Below are 25,356 nucleotides of genomic sequence, written 5' to 3'. Positions count from 1 at the left end.
CAAACAGATTGGTGTGAACGTGTTCCCTTGGCTCTAATGGCTTTTCGCACAGCATTCCATCGTACAATAAAGCAAACCCCAGCATATATAGTATATGGTCGTGATCTGGTGATGCCATATGACTTAATATTTTCGTCAAAGTTTAGGACATACAATGATAATCCTACCTATGTTCAAGAATTGATTCCTAGATTGCAACAGGCATTTGCCATTGTAAAAGAAAATTTAGAGAAAGCTGCTGATAACCAGGTTGCTTCTACTGCCACAACTAGACATATCAAAGATATAAAATTAGGTGATTTGGTTTATCTTCATACACCTAAAATTAAAGTTCACACCTCGAAAAAACTCTCAAAATTAAACCATGGTCCTTATAGGGTGTCAAAGAAATGTTCCCCTGTCCTGTTTGAATTAACTTTAGTAGCTAACCCATTAAAAACTACTACATCTCATGTCAATCGTATAATAAAAATTCCAGAGAGAGAAATATTTCCATCGTCTTCCATATTTGAGGAAGAAAATTCTGTAATTAGTGATAACCTTAAAGGGTGTGAGGTTAGACACCCTGCTGCGGATAAAAAATTATATCCTGCCTTAATGAAGCCCATTAATGAGAAAGAATTACTAAGTTTTGGTTATTTTGTATCACAACCCTGTAGGGCTCAATTAAATCGTGATGTACAAACAGATGTTCAAAGTGAAGAAAGTAATTCTTCATATGATTTCTTTCGTGATACATCTATTTCACCCGTTTCATTTTTAAATGATTCTTTACCAGAATCTGATTCGTCAGATGTGGTAGAACCGAGATATAATCTCAGACCTAGAGATCCTCAGGGATTTGTAAAAAATAAAAGGGTGTAACTACTTTGTAATAATGTATATTTAATGTGCTATTTTATACTATGTTTTTGTCATTGTATATATATATTATAATTCTTGTGTATGTGTAAAGTGCTTATCATGATAATCAAGAAAGCTTCGTGACTAAATCTCTTCATGTTACTGAACTAAAAGCAATTTAATGTGAACTTTAAGGACGTTTAAGTGGAACTCTTTCAGAATTAGTCTGGTTGGGAGTCTGAGTGGATCAGTCCTATGGAAGTGACTGCTGAGTTGTTGCCTGTGAGTGGATCTGTCTCAAAGTGAAAGTGTTTGCTGAATCCTCGCCAGAAAATCATGCCGACGACTCTAACTTCTGAACTCTTCAATGGCGTGTGAAAGATAGGTACTCCTGAGGCATCATAAGGCCACAAATATCTCTTGATTGTTTCGCTTTTCATTGGTAAATGCTCAGCTGCGTGGTAGCCATTGTCTTAAAAAAAAATAATATTTCATGATACCTGCTGATCAATGATTTCATGATACCTGCTTTCATTGATCCCTGCTGCAACCTCATCCATAAAACACAACACCTTCATGTTAATTTACTGAATTGAACTTTCAAACAGACACACTGCTCATCCTGATCACTCAGTTCTCCCACCTCACTTCTCTTCAACATCAGACTCCATAGTTTGTGTTGTAACGGTAACCATCCTTATGCAAGAATAACTAATCAGTGACTCCTTCCAAAAGATCCTACTAGTCAGTGATCTTTGTCAAGAAAAAAATTTAATTTATTAAATTTTTTTTTCCCCAGGGGGAAAGATATATGTGGTATTGCTTTTATGATGTTTTGTTACTTTTATATATATGTGGTATTGCTTTTATGATGTTTTGTTACTTTTATCTTTGCTGCACTGCTCTGCACTGCTATAATTACTTTAAAGTTTTAGTTTCTCTTTCATAAGTTTTCACCTGCCCTTAAATAATTTAGCCAAAAATAAAATAAAAAAGAAATAGCAAGTATAGCCCTACTTATTTTGTGATGGTGGTAACAGCCAATAAGAGTTGAGTATGCTTTGGGGGCTGGGTTAGAGAGGAGGTGAGAGAAAGGAGAGGACACACATGGTTTTGGAGAGCTGAGGTTAAGACACAAAAATATGAGGATCCTCAACAGCTAAGTTATATTATAAAATTTTTTTATCACCCCTTAATTAATTTTTATTTATTTTATATATTAGCAGTGCAGCTTCATAATGTATAATTTCATGTTAAATTTTTCTATGTACCTATTATTAATTGGAGTGAATGCCTTCCTGGAACAAAATTTGTGATAGGTACATAGAAAAATTTAACATGAAATTATACATTATGAAGCTGCACTGCTAATATATAAAATAAATAAAAATTAATTAAGGGGTGATAAAAAAATTTTATAATATAACTTAGCTGTTGAGGATCCTCATATTTTTGTGTCTTAACCTCAGCTCTCCAAAACCATGTGTGTCCTCTCCTTTCTCTCACCTCCTCTCTAACCCAGCCCCCAAAGCATACTCAACTCTTATTGGCTGTTACCACCATCACAAAATAAGTAGGGCTATACTTGCTATTTCTTTTTTATTTTATTTTTGGCTAAATTATTTAAGGGCAGGTGAAAACTTATGAAAGAGAAACTAAAACTTTAAAGTAATTATAGCAGTGCAGCAAAGATAAAAGTAACAAAACATCATAAAAGCAATACCACATATATATAAAAGTAACAAAACATCATAAAAGCAATACCACAATAATTTAAGGGTCTGGTTTCAAAATCTTTCACAAAAAAGCTGTGTTAATTCTCAAGAAGTACGATTTTGCGTCTGATTCTACAACTTAAATTTTGTGTACAAAAATATTTAATAATTTTAATTTATTAATGTTCGAAAACATTTTGAATGATTTCATGTCCTGTTATGCAATAGCAACATAAAAAATTTGATCCTAATCAAACCCGTTGAATGGTCCATAAAAAATAAAGTCATATTTTTATTTCACAGAAGGATTTATCCGATTTCGTTGAAACATTGGGTTTTATTTAACATAATATCTATTCGCCCTTCAATTTAATTTGAGAACAAAATCAAGTTTCCAATTTGGTGTATAGCTTCAAAGTAGAGAAAGAATAGCTTTTTTTCTCGAAAACTACCAGTTTTACTTGACTTTGTCTTGGCCAATGTCTAAATATCAAAAGGGGCGAAGCACATTATTCACCCACACACTTAAATTTTAGAGGAACATAAAGTTTTCTATTTGAGAAATAGCTTAAAAAAAAATCTTTCATCCCTTCACTTTAAATTAAGAGAAAAATTTCGTATATAGCTTTAAAGTTTATAAAAAAAAGTTTTTTTTCTTTTCCTTTCTGAAATAAACTAATTTTATTTGACTTTATTTTTGCAATTGTCTAAATTTCAAGAAGGGCAAAACACATTGTTCACCCCCTCACTTAGATTTTGTTAAGTATTTATGTGGCTGCACCCTCTGCCCCCCCCCCCATTGGCACATTAGATTGTCTGACTAGATAGTAGTTAGATGAAACAAGTATGTCAGACAGAAGTACAATGTACAAAATGTTTTAACAATCAACTACATGCAGTTGCAGCCTTCTCCCCTCTCTGAGAAGTGTTTTTGTTTTTTTGAGGGAAGGAAATAATTCTGGGAAAAATGAGTTTTTACTGTTTTTTTCTCCCTCTCCTTTATGTTTTCCATTGTGTTAAAATAGATATGCCATTACAAAAAAGAAAAATTTTCTGAAATTTTATCTTTACAAAATATCTTTCCTATAACAACTTAATTTTAAAATAATGAGATGTGGACCCTTCATTCTTGACCGTCGGGCTCCTGGTGTATTTACAGCCCTGATGGTTGCCTGTTCTTTTTACTCAGAAGTCTTTAGCGCTTTGTATTTAGCATATACATCATTAGCGACATCGTGATCATTCTTTTATGAATTATGGAGAAAAAAAAATATAAGACAGACAAGCACAGATAGATGACTGTCTTATGATTTAGATTCTTTAAGTATTATGGGACCTAAAATCATTGCACTGTGAAGGAAAAAATAGGATTCATATGACTACTCTATTTTGGAAATATAGGACGTTTATAAAAAATATATAGGATTTATAGGAATGAATTTGTAATAGTGAAATTCTTTGAGTGGTTCAAAAGACTGACCAACAAATTCAGTAACAATGCTTGAAATTATTTTGTGCAATGTTAGTGGACGATCTCTCAATATCAAATTTTGCGATTATCAATCATTTTATTATTATACTAAGTTTTGCTTTGATATATTTTTAAAACTTTTAAGCACAAACAACTTTTCTTAAAAATCTAGTTTAGTGAATGATATCTTGAATCTACCCAATTCTTAATAAATTTTAGAATAGATTCAATATATTTTGCAATCATAAATCTATCAAGTTTTTGGATCAAATTTTTGAAATAATCAATAAGTTGTATTATTATTTAAGAAATAAAATGTGACAGAGCTCTGTAATTTAAGAATGACACAAAATGCCATTCATTTATTCTAAACAATAAATAATTATCAGAGTTACTATTATTTCTTTTTTTCGTTAAAAATGATTCACCATGATCTGACAGTCAAAGGTAAAGATTCTATCCTTATTAAAACGAGCTTTTTTTTTTTAATAAAAAAGATAACTAATGAATTTTTTTTCGAATTTTGAAAAAAATTGGATTATTAGAGCGAATTCTAATTTCTTGTTTGCTATGCTAAAAGAAGACCAGGAGACCAATCTTAAAGATAGTAGTTTTCAAAATATAATAATAATTATTATTATAATAACAGAAAAAAAGGAGGTTATCCAAAATAATAGAAAAAAATAATGTGGTCTCCAAAAGGGAGGTTTATTAAGTCTTCTCCCAGAAATTCATATTATTTACCAAGTTTAAAAAACTTTTGCACAAAACATATAGACCTCATTGGAATCTTCAGGAAAATTTCTCATCATTCAACTCCATTATTTGCTCTTTCTTAGTTAATCTTCCAATGTTTTGCTTAATATAAAAAAAAAAGACTTGTTTTAGAAAAAATAACGCATACAAAAAAACTTTTAGTGAAACTTCAAATTGACATTTTAAAGGGGTGCTTTAAAGTTTCAGGACATGGGTGTTAATCACAATGAAATCTCCAAATGACTTCAATATTTATGGTTTTATCAATTTTATACATTTTGTAAAGTGTGCAATAGAAAATTTTTGATGATGTGGTTTCTTTCCAACATCCTCAACATAAAAATTTGAAAAAGGAAAGATATATATTTTTCAGGAAAAGAACATTGTGTCTGCTTGAATTATCACTTGCACTAATTAACATATTTAAGATCCTCTTCAAACCACTAAGATTACATCTTAACACATGAGGATCATAAGAACAAAAATTATTCAAAGTGTTTCATCTCTCTCTCTTTTTTTTTTTTTAAATGTTTTTATTCATAAGATAGCATATTGAGTTAAAAAATTTTTTTAAAATAAAAGCTTACATATGTGGAAAATTTGTTATTGCTTTTATTTATAAATAAATTGAAAACCATTCATAAAAATATTGTTTTGTCTAATAAAAAAACATCTAAAAGTTTCATCAATACTTAAGAGTATTATTTATGCACTTTTATTTATAAAAGACAAAAATGTACACTTTCAGTCATAGTTAAAATATCACATACACAATAACTCTATAAAAATACTAATAAAGCAATATACAAGAATGATTATCATAAAATATTTCTTATAATTCAGTCTCAAATGTATAAAATTGTAGCCCATATCATTTTCTGGAATGAATTGACTGGAACACACTTTAAAAAAATTTCCTTATATAGTTTTAATTCAAAATGTCATAAGTAAAAATATTATTGTCTGATAATTTTGTAAAAGTAAGTCACTTTTTTTGAGAGTGGAAGAATTATAATACTGATGTGTATAAATCTCTTTTTCTTAACTTTACCATTGAAAACAAATTCTTACTTCTGAAATAGGTTACACATAATAATCTTTGTTCTGATTAAATATCATTTTCAGGATATGTAAAGAAAAATTACCAAAAATCTAAGCCACAACACTACTATCTTAAGCACATGAAAGATAGAGGCTGTTTACTGATTAATAGAAGGGAAATGACTATTTTGAAACTTCAGCATTAAAATAATTTTTTGGTAAATGAATAAAAGATTGAAAAAAGCACTGCAGTTTTAAGAAAAATTCATGTTATAAGATTAAAAAACTTTATATTAAAGCAATGTATTAAATAAAGGGCAATACAAAAGATCATAAATAAGATTGAAATAATGATAAAAAAACTTTAATGGACATTTCCAAAAATGAATATTTTATAAATATGTTTTAAAAATGATTTAATTTTACTAATATACAAAAGAAATAAATACGAATTAAAAAATAAATAAAATCGCCTTCTTTGCCTAAAGAAAATATTTACACATTTTAAACACTGCCTATACACAAGTAAAAAGGAAACACAAATTATTATTACTTATTAAAAAATCTTAATAAAATATTTCTTTTAATTTTATTTTAGTATTCAATGACAAAATCTTTTGCTTAAGGATTTGATTAAAAACAATGTTAAAAAAATAAAATCCCTTATTAAAATGCCATACATTATTTAAATACCAACAGAATTTCAGAAAAGTCTTAACAACAATAATTCACTATCTGAAAAAGGTAAAAAAAAAAAAGACATAAACAATCCAGCGAGAGAGAGAAGAGAAAACATTAATTTAACCAATGTTCCATAAACATTCAATGAAAAAAAAAAGTTCATGCTTGTCAAATAACAGTATGGTACACCCATGAAATGAGTGTTTAGAGGCAATTATTTCATCTATGAATGATAATAACAGTTAGCACAAATGCAGAATAAAATTATAAGCACAGTATTAAAATAGATTAGCACTCTAAATTTAGGATCCACACCACCTTCGTTGTACCAATGAATCTGTTAAAAGAAATATTCAACAATTAATAACCAGAATTAATTAATCATCAAATATAGAAAAGTTTAATATGACAGGAATTCTGCTTATCTCAAGATGGCGGACTTCTGAGAATCAATAATTTAGATTCTGACAAAATTTTCTCGGAGTTCTGCAAATGTAAAATTTAAACCTTGTTACTTACGCAAAATCTCGTCAACAAACCATTTATACTGCCCTTACCAGCACCCTCATTCATGCGCGATAATTACTTTATTAGACTTCAAGAAAACAAGACTAAAAATAATATTTATAATAACTTCCGCTAGAGCAGTGTTTCCCAAAGTGTGGTACATGTACCCCTAGGGGTACGGGAACAGTTTAGCTGGGGTACGCGTTCTTATGCGAAATATCTTGCAACAAACGAACATTTCAAAACATTTTATTTGAAAACAAAGCTAGCCATAAAAATTTACGATTACGTATTTTCCTATTGGCAATTTTTTGCAGTGGTGTCAACAAGTGGTGTTAATAATTAGTGATGTCAACAGCCAGTTGTGATTCTTAGCTTTTGTGCAATTTTTTTACAGTAAAGGTTTGTAATAAATTCTACTTATTTTGATTATTTTTGTAAAATATAATTTTTATCCTTCTTGGAAAAATAAACATGAGGAGGATATTTCAACATCATTCTGGCTGCAAATGCAAAATATGTATCCAGTCTTAACAGAAAAAGTTGTGAAATATATTTTGCCTTTTCTAACTTCATATTCGTTTTTCACAGAGCTTTTCTAACTTCATATTCGCTTTTCACAGAGCTTTTCCAACTTCATATTCGCTTTCGAGTTCGACAATTTCAAGTCGCTTTTTCAGCATTCGTGAACATTTAGTCGAAAAAAAAAAAAGAAATAGATTATTGGACCTGGAATCAGACTAAAATTGACCACAAGAGAACCGAATTATGATCAGCTGTTATCATAGCAAAAACAATATCATCCTTCTCACTGATGCAAATAAACTTATTAACAAAACTTTGTACCAAAAAAGAAAAATTATCATATTTTTAAAAAAATACATATATTTTTTTATGAGTGGTACATAGCGTTACGAAAAATTTTGAAAGGGTACACAAAAGTCATAAGTTTGGGAAACATTGTGCTAGAGAATTGATAAACAAAAGTATAAAATTGATAATCTAAAAAGTAAATCTGAATTGGCAAAACGCATAGAAGATTGTTCAGCAATTTTTTCTTCTTCATATTTTAATGAATTATAAAACAAAAAAAAAATTGTTTAATGATTAGCAATTTTGTTGCAAATTCCAATATATAATAAAAGAATTATTCAATCAATGTATCATATTTTTGTACTAGTCTTCAATTAGATGGAATTAATTTTTAATATATTACGAAACAGAAATTTGAAATCGCTCATTTCAATGCACTCGATACCATTGTGAATCCGTGTTTCGATCTTTTTCTTTTGGCAGTTAATGAATGCAATTGATATTCTAAAAGTTTTTTAAATGCCAATATTATTACAATATTAGAATCATGCATTGGAGTAATAACTTTTAATGTACTCGATACTATCGTAAATCCATGTGGTGTGCTTTATCGGTTATTTTTTAGACCAATTTGCCCAATGTTTTTTTTCATACATTATTATTATGACACACTAAATTTGACTAGTCACTTTGAACGCGGAGATACCACTATTTTTTCGATCGATTCTTTTCACAGTGATATCATACATATAGGCACACTTTTTTGTTTTTAAATAAAGATATTTTCTATTATATAATTAAGAAACGAGAAATTTGAATCACAAATTTGCGAAAGAAATTTTTTCCGCGTTTGATCTGGTCAAAATCCATAGGACGCTTCGATATGTTTCGTTTTTTTTTTTTTGTTGCAATTATTGCTATTGATTTTTCTGATTTTTTTAAAATTCCGATATTATTATAATATGAGAAATTCAAATTCCGCACTTGAGTATTCACTATCTGACGCGATAATTCTATCGTTTTCTTTATTAAAATTTTTGCGGCAGTCATCTCAACAAATTTTCGCATATTTTTAAAAATCTTGATGTTTTTAATACTAGTTTATATATTACAACGCGTGAATCTCGAAACGTTCATTTAATTAACTCCATTTTGACGAGTCTGATTCATGTGATTTCGTTGCAAATACACTTAGTTTTATCATTTATCTCTTTTCAGTTATTGCCGTGAATTTCATTGTTTTTAAAATCCCTTTTTTTCTGCAACGACAATTTGCAAAATGTGAAAAAAAAGAGAAATATGCAGTTTGTTTTTATGTGTTAAGGAGAAAAAATTACTACTTTCTCTCTATAAATTTTATAAATGTTACTTTTGTGTACAAAAACGAGACACTTTTAATTATCTTCTATGTACAAAAGAAAAAATTAAGTATAAAATATGGAGAAGAAACAATTTAGATCATTTCTTCCAGAAACCCCATGTCTGATGTTGTTTATAATGACTTTCTTTTTGAAAGATTAATAAATAGTAAATTAATATTTAAATGAATTTTGATCAATTATTAAAGTCAGAAAGAGCAAAGCAGATAATAAAACTATCAAAAATCAGTCTAGTACACACACACACACACAATGGTCTGCGAAAAAAACTTGTACATCCACAAAATAACAAACGAATATTTTTTCTTTAGAAGGGTCAATTAAATTTCTCATTTTCCCTCTAATATGAAGTTATCTGCTACAATTGAAATCCTACATAAAATGACTGGCGCCTATGCATGCTCACATTTTAATGGGAGAATTTTTATTGAATGTGGTTTTGTGCTTTAAGAAATTTGATATATACAATGATTTCAACTAATGATGCCAAGAGAGCCGTGATGGCTCGAGGAATAAAGCGTTCGCCTTCCAATGAGGGGAACCAGGTTCAAATACTAACAATGGCCGATCGATACGAATCCGCATACGGCTTCTACCGACCACAGTGCTGATGTGAAATATTCTCAGTGATAGACGGATCATGGGTTAGAATCCCTTTGCTGTGCCGTGGGGGGTTCTCGTGGTCTTCTCCATGCAAATGCGGGTTAGTTCCATCCAAAAGCCTTCCACAATTTTCCCCCAATATTTGATCCAGGATTTCCCTTGTCTTCTGGATTGAGTTCAAAATTACAAGGCTACGGAGTTGAGCATTAGCAGCCGTAAACCCAAAAATTGGGTTGACTGCTCGACAACAGTTTTAATTTTAAAAAAAATAATGCCAAGAAGCTCAGTTTGGTCAAAACGCCTTATATCAAAACTTCAGCTGCTGTACATATTGAACTCCAATGATAACAAATAATACAGAAAATTTAAAATTCTTATCTTCATACATTTTAAGGTTATTGTGTATGATCAAAAGAGGTGATTCTTGTATGTAATAGGATAAATATAGAAAAAATTTTATAGTATGCCAATGATTAACCTACAAAACATTTTATTGTGTGACAATAACCAACTTTGAAAAAAATTTCTGATATAAGCTAGGTACCTAAGGAATATTCAGCAAAGCATTATTTGGAAGATTATTTTTTAACTAAGTTTAAATTTATTATACCAAATAAAGAATAATCTAAGATGGTATTTTTTACTTTATATTATTAGAAATAGTTTTTACACATATTTGTTAAGCTCTAAAACTTGTTAACCTATGTTCAAAAAGACAAGTGGAAAAGAGAAATTTGAAAAATTGAAGCTAGATTATTTTTATACTGAACCATGAATTTTGTAATTCTGATTTTTTTTTCTCTTATTAATTCTATTTAGGCAAATCGATTTCATCCTTTTTTCAACACTTTGCTTTAACTGAGAACTTTTTTTGTTTCATTTTTGCTTTTCTGCTAGTTTTCATTTCTAATGACCGTTATTTTTTCATGGTCACTTTTTTCTAAAAATACGACAATCCAAAAGAGTCAAATTAAAATTTGTAGCATCAAATCTTTTGTTTAAAAGTTCAGAAATATTATTGTTTTGGTTTCTATACAATTTCTTCCTTTTAAAAAAACTCATGTTTTTAAGAGGTTATCATTATAACGCCGCAATCAAGAGGGCTTCTATTAGACTTTAATTATATATTTTTCTTGAAAATCAGTGATCAAAAAACTGAAATGTTTTGCTTAAAACTTTTCTTTAAAAAATTAAAATAGATTTTTACTTTGCTTTTGTATGTAATCTTTGTAGGCGCTTTTATGATACTGATGCATTTTTAAAAACGTTTCTGATAGATATATCTTTTAATATTTCATGAATAATTATTTTTAACATTGAAATTTTGTTTTAAAAACTAAGATATTGATTTTTTTTTTTACTTCTTTTTTTTTAAATTTACAACTTTTTTTTAATAGCTGTTAGTTAGTTTTCTCTCATCTTAAATATTTCTATTACCTTAATATCTTTATTACCACCCCATATCAATAACACAGCTAAGTTTTGATTATTTTTTAATAGTGATTAAACTTATTTCCATATAAAAAAATTAATTATTATTTATTTTATTAAAAAATAATGTTGCTATTTGGCCGCAGTATTAGGCTAAATCACTATTCGTTGCATACCTAAGTCAATCTAAAAATGCTTATAGAATATTTCATGCAATAGCTCCTTCTTAGAAATTTTTAAATTAAATAGTATTGTAACAGAACTATACTACTTTAATACTGAATTACCACCACGCCATCTTGTGGCGAAACTTTTGAGTTGAACTGCGGCAACCGATTGGAGAACACCTCCAAAATAATCTGTCCGTTTAGTGTTATGTGAGTTTCGTTTTGTTAATATGTTTTTTTTTAGTAATTTGTAACTGTTTTCTGTGCTCTGCTAGTAACTATATAAATAAATAATTTCAGAGCTAGCCCGGTATTTTGTTTTCTTATTGTTTCTTGGAAAATGGTTACAGTATATATTATTAATTATTGACTGGTTTCAAGGTTTCAATACAAATATTTTAAAAATTATCCAGCTTCATAAAATATATCGACCAATTTCTTAGAATAAATAAAAATCATGAACTCGCAGCATTTAAAATGGTGGAGAAATGACGATTAAAGCAAGCTTAATTTATTCAGTTTTGCTAACTCTTAAAACTCACTGCAGGATTATCAGGTCTAATAAGAATTCGCTTACATATATATTGTGGTCAAAATTAGATGACACAAACCTTTGTCTTGGCCAAATAATAAGCTGTGATACGGCCAATGGCAATGTTTGCGGTTTATGTGACATTTTATGTTGTGAATGTTCTTTTAACAATTACTACAAAATTAAATATTGTCTTCTAAGGTATGTACAAATGTATCTTATAATGAAATTTAGTAGGAATTCAAAATTTAAAAGTTTGTATTGAACACTTGAAACCAGTGGAAGATTTGTTTCATCTCTAATTTTGACCACAATATATAAACAAATTCATAAAAGATCTGATAACTCTGCAGTGAAATTTTAAGAATTAACAAAACTGAACAAATGCATGCTTTAATCATCCTTTCACCACCATTTTAAGTACTGTGGGGATCTTATGAGTATGTTTGAATAGGATTTCTAGGTTGGCATCTATGCTGACAACCCTTCATGATTTTGATTTATTCTAAGAAATTGGTTGGTATTTTTTATGAAGCTGGATAATTTTTAAAATATTTTATGTAGTTGAAAAAAGTGAAGAAAAACAAGAACTCTCTTTTGATATACTGTTAAGAATGAGTATTGATTAATATAAATTTTTAAGCAATAACACTTAAAACTGATAGCCATTGAATACTTAGCTTAACGAACACAAAGCAAATTTAATAAAATCAATTAAAAATACAAATCACATGAACAACATTTCTGGATGAGAACAACTTATGCTCTGCTCACAAAACCTAAACAGTGTTTGCTTGTTCTCCCTCTAGGGAAAAACGTCTATCATTATCCCTATGGGAAGATTATTTATATATTTCTTTGTAGAGAGCTTTGGATTCTTACTCCAATATTGCCATTAACAACATTATTGGCAGTTGCAGTAATTAAGAATATGTACAGTTACGAATTCGAACTGCTGAAGTGTAAGCTAGCTTTTGTGTTTCTGCTGGTAGAATGGACCCTAGAATATTTATCCGATAAGTAGCAACATATTTATTGTAATTCAGTAACTTTTTGATTCATCATCATTTGACTTTCATTTTTGGTTGCCATGATAAATATGCATGACGCCAACTTAAAGAACTTTTTTAAATTAAAATAATTTTAGAAACATGGTCATTTTGTGTTTGGATGGAGATATTTAAAATATAATAAGTCAAAAGAACTTTCCTCCAAAATTATATTATACTCAATATGATTGCTCTAATGCAGACATGAATGTATGTAATGATATTTATTTATATATTTTTTTTCCTCTGAAACAACTTTTACACACAGAAATTTTATATTCCTTGGAGAGAAAAAAACAGGCGCAAATCATTGGTTCCAGTAATACGCGATTTCTTGAGCAAAAGTTTTTAACTTTTATTTTGGTGATTCCTGGCAAAAAATGCTTAATATTTGAGCTTTTAGTTTAGGGGAGTACGATCTACAGCCTACCGACTGCTGAAGTGCTTAACACAATGAATTTTTTTACCAAAAATTAAAAATATATATTGAACATTTTAAATCGCACATTTGAGCTTTTTGATACCCTTCATTTTCACAGATTCTATAGTAAACCTATGTAATTTCTCGATCACTTTTTCCGCAGTTATTGTATGAAATTCTGTATGGTTGAACCCTTTCGCACCGGACGGGACATGTGCAGTCCCAGTCTCGAAAATTTTTGATATTACGACTGGGACAACATATGTCCCAGTTACGGAAAAATATCTAGGACAGAAAATAACACCCACTTCGACATCCAAACTGATTTTAAGGCCGTCTCATCGCTCTGATTCCATAAATTTCTCATGTCAATCATATCCGACAACTGCAGAGATGCCAACTTTCTCCGGACAGTGAATAAATATTTTCGAGTGGTAGTTAGTTTATTAATTTTGAATTGTGGTTTAATAAATTCATTTTATTAGGATTTAAGCCACCACTATTTCTAAATAATTCGAAGGCTTATTCGAAGGTTCCTTCTGATGAAGGGTCGAAAGAGAATTTACCCTGCTAACAAAGATAGCTTGCTTATATTAGTGACTCTTCTGAATCTGAAAACACTGAGTCCACATTCGAAGAAAGCAGCGAAGAGGACAATGAAGTCATTCCACTTGATCACAAGCATTTGTTTGATGATAAAATCCACCAAGTGGTGGAAAAAGTATTCTACAGATTACTGATGACTTCGATTGTTAATGCCAATGCTGTTCATCAAGACGTTACTGAACGAAGACGTTCCTTATTACCATTCCTCGTTGCTGTTGCAGAAAGTCTCCTGACATTTGGAAATGCAAACAAGGAAGTCAATAAGCAAAGGCCCTCTTTTTCCAAAACTATATTATCGTCATCATCAACATCGAGACTTAAACCATTTCCTAATTGAGAGAAAAACGCGAAGATGTGCATTGTGCGCAAAATTGAAGAAAGAGGCACGCTCGAAAATAGTGTGCACCTCTTGCAACGTAGCACTGTGCAAGAACTGTTTCCAGCCCTAACACACCCTTAAGAAACCCAGACTTTAGATACTGTTGTTCCTCCATTACTTTCAACTTTTTACCGTTCTTATTTTATAGCTGTTAATTCCGAAAAGTGTTTATAAATAAATATGCTAATAAAAATGTTAACGCAAATGTACATGAAAATGTTAATAAGAAAAACGTTGCCTAAAATAATCATCAAAATATTAAGTAAAATGTCAATAAGAATGAGTTATTGACTCTAGATTTCTGTCCGGGACATACCCTGTCCCAGGGCTTAGCTGCTTTGGGTTTACGGCGGATTTTGGTTACATATGCTGTCCCATCAATGAAGCTTGTGAAATCATTGTTGTTGATGGTGCGTTGTTATGGGGACGTTTATGCGTCCCCAAGACCTTCAATCTTTTAGGCATAAAAGTTATTTTATCCAATATTCGCTTGGAGGAGAAATAACTGATCCCGGCGATGGGGAGCACCCGGATTGATCTTTCGCCGTATTGAAAGGGTCAAAGAAACCCAATAATTTTAATATGATATTATGATACATGAATTTCAGTAATAATATTTGAAACTCACTTTATTTTTACCAATTTCATCATAAATCCAGCCAACTCTTCGATTGCTCTTTCGGTAGTAACAACGACATATCTCCATACAGTTTTGAAAATCCTGGTACGTTTACTAGGATATTCTGACTCATGAGTTATCAATCACGTATTTGATTTATCAATGCTTGATGTGATTCATTTCTGCCAATTTTAACATAAATCCCCAATGTTCCCCAATTCAACGGTTATAACACCATATTTTCGTAAAGTTTTAAAAATCTTGATATTTTTAATAGTACAGTAATATTTTGAATCTTGAAGTTTAATCACATATTTAAGTAATCACTTTTCAATACACTTTCTTTGAACCAATTTCATTGTAAACCTGAAGGATTTTTTCGAGTTATTTCTATGCCTCTCCATGCGATTTGAAAATGCTGTATTTTTACGTTTCTATTATTACGATACTTGAGTTTCAAATCTCATATTTAAGTAATCACTTTTTGAGGCACTTTATTTGTGCTAATTTCATTGTGAATTCCAAGTAATATTTTGGCTGTGTAAACATCATATTTTCATATATAGTTTTAAAAACCTTAATATTTTTAATACGATACTATGAATCTCTAAGTTGGACTGCGCCATTAAATCAACAAGTTTTTTTGCCAAGATTATCGTAAATTTAAATTAATTTTAAACAGTTATTTCCGCTTTTCAATGTGATTTTGAAAATGCTATATTTTTATCAAGATATTATCAGAGATTATATACAAGTTTTAAAGAACCACTTTTTGACATACTTCATTTACGCCGATTTTATCGTAATTTTAAGGGATATGCAAAAATAATTACCAGGGTGATGTGTGAGACACACATAAGCATAATGCAGATTGCATAGAAGATATTGAGAGCTTGTGGCGGCCACTGGGGGAAGATGAATGCACTGATGACAGTGACCTAAAAATAATAATAAGATTAACTTTCAATTCTCTTTTTGGATAATACTTTTTAAAATAAGAAAAAAGTTATCTCAAGGGGCATATGATTTTTTAAAATATCAATTTCATTTTTTAATCAGACATATATTATTTGAAATATATCTACTTTAATACTCTCTACTTATGTGATCACAGCATCAACTGTGAACTGAAAAGTAAAAACCTAAATTTTATCAGAGCTTTTCTTGGATCTGTAGGAGAAAAGAAGGTTACTATTAAAGATTTTGAAGCTGACACTACTCTACCCTTAGAGATGAGGGGATCGAATTCAGTATCATTGAATATATCTTCTGAAAATATTTCATACTGTGTGTATTTTTATATGTTCTTAATTTGATGTGATGCATTTATGAAAAATAAAGATATAAACGCACTTGAAAATGTTTTTAATTTATTAAATGTACACTACTTACTGCTAAATGCCTTATTTTTTGATAGACCATTTTCAAACCATGTTTTAATCCATTAAGAAACTCGTGTGCGTGGCTTTTCTTTTCGTGATCTTCCATTGCAATTTTTGCTACCCATCGTGCACATAATTTGTGGTACTCTAAGATAACAGCTACACAAAGCGTTGTCATAAGCACTACTTGTATGATTTAATGCAAATCTTTTAATATGGCTATTTGCTCAAACTGCTTCTTCTGTTTCTTGAAGCAGGGCATCAGTGATCACAGATGGTCTATTTGTTTTGATTTTGTCATGAACAACTGTCCTACCTTCAGATAAAGCAGACACCTTTCCTCCATATTTTGCCTATTTATGTTTCCATAAATAGAAAAAACTTCATTATGAATATCCACTGAACACTCACCTTTAGCACAAAGAAGACATATTATGGAACACACTTTACATTTGATGGGATTCTGAACTGATGCAGACATTACAAACAAAGAGAGTTCACTGTAAATCAAACAAAGCTCACTGTAAAAATAATGGATGACGTTGAGAGAAAAACAAAATCTTCAAGATTACAGTGTGTGCAGCCTACAATTAAAAAAAAAAAAAATTTCTTTCGCTGCTATCGGTGAAGTGTTCATACTCTCCGAAAACGCCTTGAACATATTTCGCTAGACCACTTCAGTACCTACTTTTTGGACATACTTTTTAGTTTGAAGATGGAAACATCTCTAGAACTTTCTATGTCATTATTTTATTATTCACTCAAATTTCCTTGTAATTTGATGATGTAGAGGAAATCCTGATTTCGAAAATAAAATTTTCAAAGGATCACACAAAGGTAAGTTTTCAAACTGAACTGACATTTATTCTCATTAATCTGGAAATTTCTTTCCTTTGTTTGTAGGAAATTCATTTAAATGACTTTATATTCAGATACAACCTTTCTTTTGTCTTTACAGGTAGAGTATTTTTAGAAGAGCAAAACACAATCATAAATTTATTGATAACTCTAAAACTGTATTAGCATAATTTTGAAATGCAAAGCACACAACAAAGAGTGTTAGATTACATGATACTTATTCAATGAATGCTAAAAAAAAAAGCGAAAAGGGGGAAATCATGTTCTTGGCAATTTGAATATTTTAAGGAACTCTTAGGGTTCATATTAAAATAAGTCAACTTTACATTTCATACTAAAAGTGTATACATAACCTGGAACAAAATATAAATGCGTAAACAATGCTACTTAAAGGTGATATCTGTTAAGAAATCTTATACAAGCTACAGCACTCAATGATAGAATATTCAAACTTTAGCAGATGGAATGTTAAAAAGAAAGTAAAAAAAAAAAAATGTTAAAGAAATATTAAATGCAGCATAACTTGTTATTTTCATGCTACAGAAAAGAGAGAAAAAATTACTAAAATGATGATATATACCATGCCTATTTACAAAGTCAATATACTGAAAAATCGGATATCCTACATTTTAAGAAAATTATAAAATATGTTACATAAATATATTAATTTATGTACTTTAGTGCAAAGGCATAGAGGTAAATTCAACTTTTTTTAATTATGTTTGTTTTTTTTAAACACAAAACAAAATGGACATTCCTCTCTAAAAATAAATAAATAAAATAAAAATTTCTGAATTTACTTGCACTTAGTTAAAAAAAAGTACCCTAATTTATGTACAAATGATAATATGAATATACTGAATAATAAAATTTATTCAGAAAAAGCTTACCCCTACAACAAGTGATGTGAAAACTGCAGATGTAGTATTTATAACACGATCCTAGAACGAAAAAAAAAGAGGATACAATTTACTTTTTAAAACATTTAATAAGTAATAAATGACAAAAACTTTATCATGAGAAAGAAAATACAACAAACTTCTTAAGAGCGTATACAGGGCTTTACGAAAGTTACCAAGCTAACTAAAAATTTTTTATTAATTTCATAAAACCGTTTTTTTTTTTTCCTCCAACACAATAATCTTTGTCACTTGCAATATCATTAGTGTATGTGCAAAAGTTTTTGATGTTTTTTTTGAGCAATTTAGGCAGAAAAAAGATCATAGAAACTAAAATAAATAAATAAAAAATATATGCTGGTTATTTAATCTTTAATTCAGGGCTCGTTGATTTAATTCACCTTAATTTTAATCACAATTTAAATTAGGATTTAAATCAAGTGATTCTTTTTTTTTAAAAAAAAGTTGTTTATTATAAATGGTTTTTCACAAAAATCAATTTAAAACTTTACATAGCATTTTGATATTTAACAACTGTTTAAGGGTTTTATAAATTTTTATAAGTTAAAATATTATTTTAGTAAGTTTAAAATTTAAATCAAATAAATTATTAAATTATTATAAAAAAAAATTTAAGTTTAAAAATTATTTTTCAATACCTAACTGTGTTAATAAATTTTAATTAGCAAAATTACTTTAGTGCAGTGTGTATTCAATTATGAAACTTATGAATAACATTTTAAAATATTTTAAATTTTTTGAATGTAAACTAAAAACTGTGTGAAAATTTAAGACAGTTATATTGTTATGGTTTTAATATAAAAAGTAGTTTTTGGATAGTGATTTTTTCTTCTTTTTTTGTAGAAAACAAAATGGTAGAGTAAAATCCTAGTTTTCAAGCATAATCTTCAAGTAATGTTTCATTTGAAAATAGCAAATTTATTTCAGGCTCCTTAAGTATATACAATAATAAAAGGAAATTATTCCTATCTTGGCATGAAAAAGCTGTTTAAAAATAAAATCTGATTACTTTTTCTCATAGAGTGAATTTTTTTTTTTTTTAATAAATCAATAAGCTAAGTTATTTTATTTAATGTTTGTCAACCTGCCGTCAAGGTAAGACAAACAAGTAAAGATATATAAACGTTAAGAAGTGAACATACTACCGTATATTCCGGCGTATAACACGCACTTTTAATGCAAAAAATAACATTGGAATTTACGGGTGCGCGGTACATGCCGAATATAAAAAATTATAGATTAAAAAAAATTTAATTTAGAAAAATACTTTTATTTTAAAGAAATAACATACCTATATACTTTATTGATTTTCGTTATTACATAAATAGTTCATTATATTCGTCTTCCGTTATTTCTTCAGGCACGTCATCACAACCTGTTTCGTCTTCATCATCTGTGTTACCCTCATCCATGAATAAACAGTCATCTTCTGATCCGTCCAGATTATTTGAAATGCTGCATTTTTTAATGATTTTCTAACCATCTCAGGCTTAATTTCATCCCATGCTTTTAATATCCATTCGCACACTGTTTCCAAACTTGCATGACGCATATATCCTCCTTTCTTAAAGGTTTTCTCGCCCTCCAATATCCAAGTGTTCCACTGTTTTTTTAAATTGGCTTTAAAAGCAGAAGTCCAATGGCTGAACTAATGGTGTCAATCCGCCCGTAATAACTGCCACATCGGTGTTACATTCTTTCAACAATTCTTTTTGCATTATCTGTAAGGTGGGATCTAAACATGTCCCACACTAAAAGGCTTTCTGGTTTTCTATAGATACTAGACGAGATATTGCACATGTACAATCCAAATTTTCATGCGCGTTGTTAATTATAATTTCTAATACTCAATAGATGGCGCTCTGCGCAGTAATGTAAAATCATTAGTTTCTAATCAGTTTCCTCCATGCCACTGTAACATCATCATCAACCTTCTTGTTATTAAATATATTTTATGTTAAAAGGCGTTTGTTATGATTGAAAACCCCGAGATCAGAGATCATATCACCGTATTTAATATTGGCGCACCAACCTGGAGCTAAGAATTTGATTAAAGGTGAGTGCAATTGATTTAAATAATGGATTCATACGATGATTTGAAAAATAAAAGAAAAACAATTCGCTCTTTAACAACTCGATTAATAACAAAGATTGAAAATTTGATGAATGATGATAATGTTGAAACTAGAGAAAAGAGATCGAAATTTATTGCAGTTAATTATGCAAGTGAAAATAATGTTAACGATTCAATTTTCGATATCCACAAATTTAGTTCTATTAAGAAGGTTTACCGAATAACAGCCTGGATTAGAAGATTTATAACGAATTTGAGAGCGAAGAAAGAAGATAGAATCAAAAATGTTTTAACTGCAGAAGAATTAGAAGAAGCTGAAAACCTTTGGTTGAGACACGTACAAGCAAAGAACTACAGTAAGGATATAGATTGCTTAAAGGAAGGACAACATTTACAGAAGTGCTCAAAAATCAGAGACTTAAATCCGTTCATTTCTGACAAAGGGATTCTACTTGTGGGTGGAAGACTACAGCACTCCAATTTGAACTATTATGAAAAACATCCTATACTATTACCATCAAAAACTACATTTACAGAACTGATAGTGAAAGAAGCACACGAAAAGACCCTACACTCTGGTATTTCAGACACACTAACGCAGGTACGAGAGAAGTTTTGGATTCCGAAAGGTCGGCAATTTATTAAGTCAATAATTGGAAGATGCGTCTTATGTAAAAGATTCAATGTTCGATCAGGAAGAGAAATCATGGCTCCTCTTCCTAAGGACAGAATAGAACAGTCACCTCCATTTTCAGTTACTGGCCTGGATTTTGCTGGACCCTTATTTGTGAAAGATTCTGACAGTAAGTTTTACATCATGCTATGCACCTGTGCAGTTACACGAGCGATACACCTGGAAATTGTTTCCAGTTTAACAACTGAAGCATTTTTACTTGCTTTTCGTCGCTTCATATCCAGAAGAGGACTTTGTTCTGTAATTTATTCAGACAATGCTCAGACGTTCAAACGAGCAGAGTTTGAATTGAAAAAAATGTGGACTATTTTGAGCAGTTCTGAAGTGAGTGAGTTTTATTCCTCAAAGGGAATAAGGTGGAAATTCATCGTTGAAAGAGCACCCTGGTGGGGTGGATTCTACGAGCGAATGGTTCGTTCAATGAAAATCATTCTTCGGAAATTACTGAGGAAAACATCTTTGACTAGTGAAGAACTCGAAACAGTTCTATGTGAAATAGAAGCTGTGATTAACTCGAGGCCTATTACTTACGTGACTACAGACTCTCCAGATACTTTTCCTCTAACGCCATCCCACATGCTACTTGGAAGACGATTAATAAGTTTACCGTCAGTCAAGTTATCCGGTATTGACTGCATGATTGACAAAAAAATGATAATTAAAAAATTTAAATATCGAGTAAAACTTATAAATCAATTTTGGAACCAATGGAAAAGGGATTATCTTTTAAATTTAAGAGCTGTCAATTATGTAAATTTGGATAAAGGTAATCAAAATTTTAAGGTAAATGATATTGTTTTGATTCATGATGACAAACTTCCAAGGAGCATGTGGAAACTTGGAAAAATTGTGGAAACATTTCAAGGACGTGATAACAAAATAAGAGCATGTGCTTTGAAAACAGATACGTCAATAATAAAACGTCCTATAAATTTATTATATAATTTAGAAGTGAACAATTAAATTCATATGAACATTCTATTTGAACTTTAAATTCACATTTATTATTATTTGAACATTTTATTTTACAATATTACTTAAGATAATCATTTAACTTACAAATTAAGTTTATCTTAAGATATTATTTGAACTTTTTTGATTTAAAGAAAATATGCATACATATATATTTTCTTGTTTAAATGCATGTTTGTTTAAAATTGAAATATTTTGCATGTGAAAGAATTTGTGTTGTGAAAATTGCTTGATTTATTATTCATGATATGATAATTTAATTTCATCAATTGATATTTACTTAAATTTCAATAATTTCATTTAAAAGGTAATAGTTTGTTAAAGGTTTGAACTAATGCTCATGAAACATATTATTTTAAGAATTCAATTAATATTATTGCATTATAATCTTTATATAATTAAGAAGGGCTCATATTGTAAAAAGGTAAGATATATTATATTTTAAATATTGGTACCTTACATTTGAGAAAAATAACTTTGATTAATATATGAAATGACAAAATTGTTATGAACTAAAAGTTCATCGGGGGGAAGTTTGTTAATTATAATTTCTAATACTCAATAGATGGCGCTCTGCGCAGTAATGTAAAATCATTAGTTTCTAATCAGTTTCCTCCATGCCACTGTAACATCATCATCAACCTTCTTGTTATTAAATATATTTTATGTTAAAAGGCGTTTGTTATGATTGAAAACCCCGAGATCAGAGATCATATCACCGTATTTAATACGCGTTATACGAAGAGTATATCTTAAAATTTAAAAAAAGTTATTAGAAATTACGGGTGCACGCTATACGCCGGGGCACGTTATACGCCAGGGCGCGTTATGCGCCGGAATATACAGTAATAATTTTTAAAAAAAGGCAATATAAATAAAATAAAAAAAATTATAAATAAAGAAAGAATTAGATTATTTCTCCAAAAATTGGAATTTGTGTTAAAATCTAAATAATTTCCTTTTAAATAAAAAACATGTTGATTGTTATTAATTAATATAAAAATAATTACAATAAAATAAAAAATAATTACAATAAAATAAAAACTAATTACATAAAAATATCATTAAATTTTAATGGCAGTAAAAAAAATAGTCTCCTCCGGTTAGCTACTTTCAACAAAAAAGGTGCAAACTCATTAAATTAACTGTAAATATGATCACTAATCATGGGATAAACTTGTCAGTTGTGTCTTTTTTTTTTTTTTTCAAAAAAAAAAAAAAAAAAAAAAAAAAAAAAAACGGCAATTTTTTTAGAATAATATTTAAGGGTATTTCACAGTCATTTTGTCACTGTTTAAAAAATATGTCGGGTTCATATCAACAATGAAAATATAGTGGTATGAAAATATCACTAAGGTAGGGGTGCACAACCTTTTTGAGTGAAGGGCCACATGCACAGCAGATTGACCAATGAAGGACCACATGCCAAAGTATTAAGATAGGCATATTGACAGCACTTGTAGGTAGTAATTGTTATATAAACATCATTGTTCTAGGCACTAAATACTTTTTGTCAATTAACCTTGTATTATCTTTGCATAAAATTAAAGACTTTTAAATGCTGAAAATTATAAACTGTAAAACTGATTACTTAAGGAAAATTAGAATCAATTTATCAGAAAAAAATTTAAACATAAATTTTAACATTATAAAATTTGTTCATAGAATTAAATTTAAAAATAAATTAATACAGTCAATTTGCTATAACTCGAAGTACGATAACTCGAATATTACTATAACTCGATTTTTTTATGAGGTCCCGACCCTTTTATCTTCAATTTCTTGTTAATTATTCTCGATTACTCGAATTTGACTCCCTTTAACTCGATTTTTTTTTGGATCTTTTAAAGAAAGAAAAAAAATCTAGGAGCTGATATCTTGCCCCTTCCTTTGCAACACACACACAATGTCTTTCGCACTCTTCATGGAGAAGCTAAGGCTGTCCCTCTTGAAGTATGTGAACAGTGGTTAAATGAAACGTTACCAAATTTACTTCAAGGATACAGTTAAAATGATGTTTTGAATATTGATGAAATGGGTTTATTTTTTAAATGTCTTCCAAATAAGACTATGATGTTTATGGATGAAAACTCCTCGAGGGGTAAAATGAGCAAGGAACGTTTGACTGTCCTAGTTGGAGGAAATGCGTCTGGGACAGAGAAATTGCCTTTACTTGTTATCGGAAAATACCAAAATCCCCGATGTTTTAAGAATGTAAAAACGTATCCTTTGGATTACAGGTCTAACAAAAAGTTTTGGATGACATTAGTTTTATTTGAAGACTATGTAAGAAAATTGGATCGGAAATTCTTCGCAAAAAAAAAGAAAAGTGATACTTTTTATGGATAAATGCACAGCACATAGTGATCTTCCTAATTTGAAAGCAGTAAACTTGCAGTTTCTCCCGCCAAACACAACAGCAAAGTTGCAGCCGATGGACCAGGGTATCAAAAAGTGCTTCAAACAGTCTTATCGTAAATGGCTTGTCAGAAAAAGTATCTTAAATATTGTAAGCAATTAGAAGATTTGTAATTAATAAGCATTAATTAAATAATCCGACAATATTTTGAAAGTCCAAAACCGAAACTAACGGTAAGTCGAACTTCCGATATGTCGAAGTTTTTCGTCAGTCCTATCAGATTCGAGTTATCGCGAGTTCACTGTATTCTAGTTATTAAAATAAATACAAGTTAAATACTTTGATTTAAAGAGAGTTTATAGGTTTAAAAATCATTAAAATTAAAACAAAACCTCTTCGGCGGAAAATAAGATTTAGCATTTAGTAGGGAATAGTCTTTAACTTTATAATAGTTATTTCAAATTAGTTATAAGAGGCAGGGGCGGAGAGAGGGAAGAAAAAGAAAGAAAGCATGAATTTTGAAGGAACTATTTTCCTTAATAATAAAAAATTATAAAGATACTTGTTTACAACATTTTACGACGAATATTTTTTTAACATAACATTTACAATTAATACAAACATATATTAATAATTAATAAAATTTACGGCACTTTTCGAAACAATTTTTTAAAGTTAAAACTTAATGATATACAAATCATTTCCCAGCATAGTATCACTAATATAAAATGGTCTAAGTACTTAGAAAATGGTTTAAAAAATTTCTTAATGGTTATTCTGTAATTTGCAAAACTCTTAAATATTGTGATAATTTTATCTACTCGATCATGTGATAGCTTTTTTGAGCCATTAAATGAAAATTTAATAATTTTCTTTAAAGACTGCTCTGTAATTTTAAACAGGCAAAATTCATTCTGGAAAACAGTCTTTAGACAGAAGCTGTTGTTGTGGCTGGTATTAAACTTAGGGCAAATAACTTAATCAGTTTTGGAATCTGTCCTAGAAGGTGTTATTCCTTTCCCGACTTTTAAATCATGTGAATACAAATAGCAATTTGTTATTTTTAAATTGCTTGAATACTAAT

The 25,356-nt window shown here is 29.4% G+C and overlaps 1 protein-coding gene across 4 annotated transcripts in view; it reads right to left on the bottom strand.

Annotated features, from left to right (window-relative positions):
• Positions 1–5,484: 5,484 nt before the first annotated feature.
• Positions 5,485–25,356, bottom strand: part of LOC107443256 (transmembrane protein 243) — a 31,067-nt gene continuing 11,195 nt past the window's right edge. For all 4 annotated transcript variants that reach the window (XM_016057063.4, XM_016057061.4, XM_016057062.4 and 1 more), the window contains exons 3-5: positions 18,144–18,194; positions 15,847–15,951; positions 5,485–6,844 (exon numbers count right to left, since the gene is read on the bottom strand). In XM_016057063.4, coding sequence (XP_015912549.1) covers positions 6,731–6,844; positions 15,847–15,951; positions 18,144–18,194 — 270 coding nt within the window. In that variant the 3' untranslated portion in view covers positions 5,485–6,730. The remainder of the gene's footprint in view (positions 6,845–15,846; positions 15,952–18,143; positions 18,195–25,356) is intronic.

Source organism: Parasteatoda tepidariorum, chromosome 4, assembly GCF_982258835.1.
Source record: "Parasteatoda tepidariorum strain Cologne lab strain chromosome 4, Ptep-v5.0, whole genome shotgun sequence".
Classification (NCBI taxonomy): domain Eukaryota; kingdom Metazoa; phylum Arthropoda; class Arachnida; order Araneae; family Theridiidae; genus Parasteatoda; species Parasteatoda tepidariorum.
This window is presented reverse-complemented; position numbering and strand designations above follow the sequence as displayed.